The sequence below is a fragment of the Somniosus microcephalus genome, chromosome 8 (genome assembly GCF_052327205.1).
Source record: "Somniosus microcephalus isolate GS21.2 chromosome 8, FLI_Smic_1.0, whole genome shotgun sequence".
NCBI classification, from domain to species: Eukaryota; Metazoa; Chordata; class Chondrichthyes; order Squaliformes; family Somniosidae; genus Somniosus; species Somniosus microcephalus.
The window spans coordinates 237,590,876-237,598,431 of NC_140994.1; the positions used below are offsets into that span (position 1 = coordinate 237,590,876).

General features: G+C 45.0%; 1 protein-coding gene across 1 annotated transcript in view; it reads left to right on the top strand.

The window, feature by feature from the left end:
* Positions 1 to 7,052, top strand: part of mtnr1al (melatonin receptor type 1A like) — a 48,951-nt gene extending 41,899 nt beyond the window's left edge. Inside the window, exon 2 of the mRNA XM_085996190.1 lies at positions 6,283 to 7,052. Coding sequence (XP_085852316.1) covers positions 6,283 to 7,052 — 770 coding nt within the window. The remainder of the gene's footprint in view (positions 1 to 6,282) is intronic.
* Positions 7,053 to 7,556: the final 504 nt, after the last annotated feature.

The following is a 7,556-nucleotide window of genomic DNA, read 5'->3' on the forward strand; positions in this document are numbered from 1 at the left end:
AGAGGTGCTGGAACAGCATAGGACATTTTTCCAGCCTTTAAATGGCTTCCCAAATTTCCTGGTGCTGGTAGAGCCATTCAGCGATGCTCCCGCCAGTCACCACTGATCATTTACATTCAGCTGCCAGTCAGCCAGTGGTACTGCGGAGGAGAGCTTCCTGGGGTGAGGGGGTGAATTTCCTCAGGGTTTCTCCCGCTCCGCCGCCATAAATTTGGCAGAAATCCCGCTTACACGCCTAAATGGGGTTTCTGCCGCAGTTACAGCGTTGGAGCAAGAGAAGCCCCGCAGAAATTCATCCCCTTCCACCCCCGCCCCCAAACTTACCTAGCTAGTGCACACAGGGTAAGTCACGCCTACTTGTATTAGGCACAGCAGCTGTCAGAATCAGCCCTTAAAGACGGGAGTGAGGAGTTCCTGACAGAGAAGAGCCTACAGATCTTTTATTGAAGATTTCTGAAGTAGGATATGCTCTTTTCCAGTGTTTTTTTTGTTGATGCCTATAGACATCCACACTTGATTCTGACTGCTTCTCAGAGGGTCAGAGCACCAGAACAACCCCTATCTCCTCCCAGTCCCAGCATCAGGGGTACTCAGAAGCAGGTAGGGCATACCCTATAGGCACCTATCCCCGCGCTTCTTCTAGGTGCCACCAGAGGGCCAGGATACCGGTTGGCTGCTCATGCGGCACAGAAGGATCATGGGACTAAGATGGCCCTCATCCCATGGCAGCTAGCTCCTGGACCTGCTGCTGGCTTCATCTCTGGAGGGTGCTTCTGAGCAGCCTGGTCTCACCTCTCATATTCCACTGGCATGGTGCTCTGAGGGGGAGGGCTGGAAATCTGGCATGTGCTGTTGTCCTGAGGGACAGCATCATGCCGCTGCTATTTATGGGTGTCTTGATTATCATCACCCTCCTCCTGCACTACCAGTTGCCGTGGTAGATCTGCAGGAAGGAAAGATAGAAGGCAAGCATGGGTGAGAATCAACCCCTGAGAATAAGACAGAGAAGGTTGATGGAAGCTGGTGGCAGTATGAAGAAAGAAAAGAAAGACTTGCATTTATATAGTGCCTTTCATGACCACCGGACCCCTCAAAGCACTTTACAGCCAATGAAGTACTTTTGGAGTGTACTCACTGTTGTAATGTGGGAAACGTGGCAGCCAATTTATGCACAGCAAGCTCCCACAAATAGCAAAGTGATAATGACCAGATAATCTGTTTTTTTTTGTTATGTTGATTGAGGGATAAATACTGGCCAGGACACCAGGGAATAACTCCCCTACTGTTCTTTGAAATAGTGCCATGGGATCTTTTATGTCCACCTGAGAGAGCAGACGGGACCTCGGTTTAACGTCTCATCCGAAAGATGGCACCTCTGACAGTGCAGCACTCCCTCAATACTACACTGGAGTGTCAGCCTAGATTTATGTGCTCAAGTCCCTGACTCAGAGACGAGTGTGCTACCCACAGAGCCACAGCTGACACTCCTGGTGCTGCACAGTAATGTCAGGGTGACAGTGTAGGTGCTCAATCAGTAATCTGGTGCTGGCAAGATGCCGCTGACCTCACCATTTCTCACGACACGAGCTGAGTGCCTCCCCATGAGCTGCCTGGCCTTGTCCCCAAAGGGGTTGAGGGGTTTAAAGATAGGGAAGGCCTCTCCAGTGGTCTGCCTTTTAGAGCAGCACACTTTAGAAAGGATGTCAAGGCATTGGAGAGGCTACAGAGGAGAATTATACCAGTTATTAGGGACTTCAGTTATGCGGAGAGACTAGAGAAGCTAGGATAGGGATAGAGAATGTTGGAGGCGCTCAGCGGGTCGGGCGGTGTCTGTGGAGAGAGAGGCAGAGTTGATGTTTCAGGTTGATGACCTTTCATTGCTCTCTTTAGCGCAGAGGTTATGGGAAGATTTAATAAAGGTGTTCAAAATTTTGATGGGTTTTGATAGAGTAAATAAGGAGAAACTGTTTCCACTGGCGGGTGGGTTGGTCACCAGAGGACACAGATTTAAGATAATTGGCAAAAGAACCAGAGGGGAGAAGAGGTGAATTTTTTTCCGCAGTGAGTTGTTAAGATCTGGAATGCACTGCATGAAAGGGTGGTGGAAGCAGATTCAGTAGTAACTTTCAAAAGGGAATTGGATATATACTTGAAAAGGTAAAATTTGCAGGGCTATGGGGAAAGAGCGGGGGAGTGTGACTAATTGGAGAGCTCTTTCAAAGAGCCAGTACAGGCACGATGGGCTGAATGGCATCTTTCTGTGCTGTAACTATGATTCCCTAAGTCGAGTGCAGTTGGCTGGATATGAGAAAGTGAATGGACTGAACAACATTGATATATGGGAATTTGTAGAGAAAAGCTCTTAACATAGCATTAAAACACAGCGTTCAGGAGGCCAGCCTGCCTTATGTAGCTGTGATTTATCTTTTTCAATCTTGCCAAGTTGTTCAGGAGCCAGGGGATCTGCAAAGCCTTTGGCGGGTATTGTGCAGATATTTCTCCTGCAAAGAGATAAGGAACTGCGGGTAAAGCTGGCAGTTAAGGAGTGAGTATGTTGGTGAAAGAAAGAAACGGGAAAGGAGTGCAGTGTGTCACCTGGCCCAACTTGCTGAGGATGTGGACCTTCTTGTTGCACTCTCCTAGGGGATGAGGGAGTTGGCACTTAGTGCTAGTGCCACCTCCCCTCCAGGTGGGACGAGTGATAATTCTGGGTGACTTGGTGACATCATACACATGTAGGAGTCTGTTTGTTCTGCCTTCAATGCCATGCAGGAGGGTTTGGAGGTCTGAATGAATGAATGAAGTTGTGCATGCTTCTTCTCTGGCTTGATGCCACGCCCTGCTGTCTCTGGGCCCAGGTGGCACTTGCATATTCATAATGGTGACCAAGTACAATAAAAATATCAATGAAAATTCCTGTGAAGCAATTTGAGAGAGAAATGAACAAGCCAAGCAGTGTATCTGCCTTAACCTCATGTCCTCCAGTGTTCTGTTGAACAGTTCCGGCTGAGAAGTGCCTTTAAAGGCTGCACAGAAGCTTCCTGCTCCAGTTTTACACTAGTGATACACTGGCCCTGAAATTGCGGTCGGTGGCGTAGCTAAGGAGTCCACCGCCGACCTCCAAAATAAATCCGCACTTACCTGGTGTGACGCCCCCTTCGAAAGCTTGCGTTGCTTCGCTGTGGAGTTGAGCGCAGCATAGTGGCCCACGGATTCCAGGGCGCACCACATGCGTAAGCATACCTGAGATCACGTGGGCCGGTGCTCCAATCAGGAAACAGAAATCTCTGATGCCCATTCATGATTTTTTAGTCTCACTCACACCAGTTACATTAATGAATAAACCAGTCTCTCACTCACCCCAGTTATATTAATGAATAAACCAGTCTCTCACTCACCCCAGTTATATTAATAAATAAACCAGTCTCTCACTCACACCAGTTATATTAATAAATAAACCAGTCTCTCACTCACACCAGTTATATTAATAAATAAACCAGTCTCTCACTCACCCCAGTTATATTAATGAATAAACCAGTCTCTCACTCACCCCAGTTATATTAATGAATAAACCAGTCTCTCACTCACCCCAGTTATATTAATGAATAAACCAGTCTCTCACTCACCCCAGTTATATTAATAAATAAACCAGTCTCTCACTCACCCCAGTTATATTAATAAATAAACCAGTCTCTCACTCACCCCAGTTATATTAATAAATAAACCAGTCTCTCACTCACCCCAGTTATATTAATAAATAAACCAGTCTCTCACTCACCCCAGTTATATTAATAAATAAACCAGTCTCTCACTCACCCCAGTTATATTAATAAATAAACCAGTCTCTCACTCACCCCAGTTATATTAATGAATAAACCAGTCTCTCACTCATCCCAGTTATATTAATGAATAAACTAGTCTCTCACTCATCCCAGTTATATTAATGAATAAACTAGTCTCTCACTCACCCCAGTTATATTAATAAATTCTGATATATTCGATTTAAATGCTGCCACCAATTTCAGGCTGGACCTCTCCACCCGCACCCTGAGGAGATCAACTAACTCAACACATGCAGAGAAAGAAACCTGCAGCCTTCTGATCTGTAATATTTGGTCCCCCATTAGGCAATGAGTTCCAGGCAAATTTCTAATCCATTCACTTGGCCATCAAGCTAGACACATCTCTACTCACTCGATCATTGTGGTGACTGGGTTTCCAGCAAATCACATTTCATTCATCTCCTCACAAAGAATGGACTGGTTGCCACGGATTGTGCTGACGGAGCAGACTTTACAGAACAATGTACAGATTGGGATTTAAGACCAGTAGCTCAGATTTGAGCTTTGTGTGTCCAAAGTCGTTTTGTGTACGGTGGCACTGTCAGCTGTGGCTCAGTAGGTAGCAGCCTCACCTCTGTGACGATAGCAAAATACGGCAGATGCTGGAAATCTGAAATAACAACAGAAAATGCTGGGAAAACTCAGCAGGCCAGGCAACATCCGTGGAGAGAGAATAGAGTCAACGTTTCGGGTGAAAACCCTTTGTCAAGACTAAAGAGGCACAGGGAATGAAATAGATTAAAAGGCCAGGCTGGGAGTGAACAAAAGAGAAGAAGAGACATTAAGAGGTATTCAAAATGAGACGAGGTGGTGATCGGACTAGTGGAGACAAAAGACGGCGCTAGATTAGGTGTGAAATGCGCTGGCAGAATGGGAGACAGCTGCCATGTGGGAGAGAGAAACAAAAAGAAAGCGGGGGGGAAAGGCCAAAAAAAACAAAGGTGTGGATAAAAAATAAAAGTAAAAATGTAATAGGGGCCGAGGTTATGATCTGAAATTGTTGAACTTGATATTGAGTCCGGAAGGCTGTAAAGTGCCTAATCGAAAGATGAGGTGCTGTTCCTTGAGTTTACGGTGAGCTTCCGTGGAACAATGCAAGAGGCCGAGGACAATGAGGTCCGAGTGGGAATGGGGCGGTGAATGAAAATGACCTCTGAGGTTGTGGGTTCAAGTCCCACTCCACGAGACTTGAGCACAAAAATCTAGGCTGACACTTCAGTGCAGTACTGAGGGAGTGCTGCACTGTCAGAGGTGCCGTCCTTTGGATGGGATGTTAAACAGGCCCCATCTGCTCTCTCAGGTGGACGTAAAGGATCCCATGGCCACTATTTTGAAGAAGAGCAGGGGAGGTGTCCTGGCCAATACTTATCCCTCAATCACTATCACTAAAAACAGATTATCTGGCCATTATCACATTGCTGTTTGTGGGAGCTTGCTGTGTGCAAATTTGGGATGTCTGGTGGTTGTGAAAGGTGCTATATAAATGCAAGATTTTTTTTCCAATGGGCACAGTTAAGTCTGGTTTGTAAATAAAGCAAATGGAGGTGAAGAGGAGTCCTTTCAAAATGCCATAAAATGTGGCTTAATTCACATGTTTGAGAACTGATAACTAAGGACATTGATGTATGGCTTCCATGGAAAAACGGACAGAATGGTTGATATTGATTCCCTGAACATCTGTAAAAATTCCATGCAATTAAAAAAAATGTATTCAGGGACAATAAACTAAAGGACCTAATGTAAACAGCTGGAACACAAAATGTTATCTCCAAAACATCAGTAAAGATCCTAGAGTCCCATGTAATAAAAATATAATTTATTCAGTCATTGTAAATCAGTGGTCCTGCTGATAACTCAATTCATAAGAAGCCATTTTGCAGCTCAGAGTCATGAATTTGAACTAGTTGTGGTTAAAACAGTAAAGTTGAATTGTCATAAAAAGGTAAAAATAAACAAGAGAGAAAGGAGGAGAGATTGGCTGCCTAGAGCAATTCCAGTTATAAGGCCACCGTTACTGCTTCCAACCATGGAAAACGAATCTGGAAAAGACCACCCACTGGTCTCTGCACAGTGGCTAGCATCTTCCTATGTATATTTTACTAACATTTTTCTCCCATCCCCTCCTGACAGAATTAACTCATGCTGCAGTGTGGCTCCAGTGGAACTCATGGCTCTCTGGTAGCTTGCCCAAGAACAGAGCAGATTAACAAGAGGGAAACAGTCACATTGGGATCGAGGACCAGTTGTTTTCCAAGTTATGCTGCGGCCAAATGAACACGAATTAGAATTGGAATTGGGAGTTACAATGACTAAATGATTGATGAATTGCTTTAGCATCTCCTTCCTCCATCTGCTGTATGTTTAACGGATTCTAATGCAACCATCATAATTAAAAGCAATGATGTTTACTGCTGAACTAACCAGCTGTGCTCTTTTATAGGTAATGCCTTTTTGGTGAGCCTCGCCATCGCTGACCTTGTCGTAGCAATCTATCCTTATCCTCTTGTACTAATAGCTATATTCTGCAATGGATGGGTTCTTGGGTACATCCACTGTCAAATTAGTGGGTTCCTCATGGGGCTGAGTGTGATTGGCTCCATTTTTAACATCACCAGCATTGCAATCAACAGATATTGTTACATCTGTCATGGTCTGAAGTATGACAAGATCTTCAGCAACAGGAGCACGTCATGCTATGTGGTACTGGTCTGGGTGTTGACCTGTATAACAATCATTCCCAATCTCTTCATGGAATCTCTTCAGTACGATCCTCGTGTATATTCCTGCACCTTTGCTCAGTCAGTCAGCTCTTTCTACACAGTCATCGTAGTAGTCATTCATTTCATTCTGCCAATCAGCATTGTCTCGTATTGCTATCTGCGTATCTGGATCCTTGTCATCCAGGTCAGGAGGCGGGTTAAGCCTGACAATCGATCCAAAATAAATCCCCACGACTTCAGGAACTTTCTGACCATGTTTGTAGTGTTTGTGCTCTTTGCTGTTTGTTGGGCACCATTGAACTTCATTGGCCTGGTAGTAGCAGTTAATCCACACTTGGCTAGCATGATACCAGAGTGGCTCTTCATTGCCAGCTATTTTATGGCATATTTCAACAGCTGCCTGAATGCTATCGTATATGGCGTTTTAAACCACAACTTCCGAAGGGAATATAAACAAATAATAATGGAAATTATCGAGTTCTCTTGTTAGGATAGCATGTTCCTCTGAAGTCTACAACATGGAGCTCATCTATTGGATGTTAGAATCTTTCAGATATTTGACCCAAGTGTGGTAATCAACAGTATGGATGATGGATCATTGCCTTTAAAAGAGACGGTCTGAATAAAATAACCACTTTTCGACTGCACTTGTGTTGATTTTGCTTGTTATAGTTTTGCTGATGTTATAGTTTTATCATGTAGAGCAGACAGCTCAAAGCACTGGAGAGGTACCAACAAGGCTGCCTCCGCAAGATCCTGCAAATCCATTGGCAGGATAGGTGCACCTACGTCAGTGTTCTTGCTCAGGCCAACATCCCCAGCATCAAAGCTTTGACCACGCTCGATCAGCTCCGATGGACGGGCCACATCATCCGCACGCTCGATACGAGACTCCCAAAGCAAGTGCTCTACTTGGAGCTCCAACACGGCAAGAGAGCCCCACGTGGGCAGAGGAAACACTTCAAGGACACCCTCAAAGCCTCCTTGAAAAAGT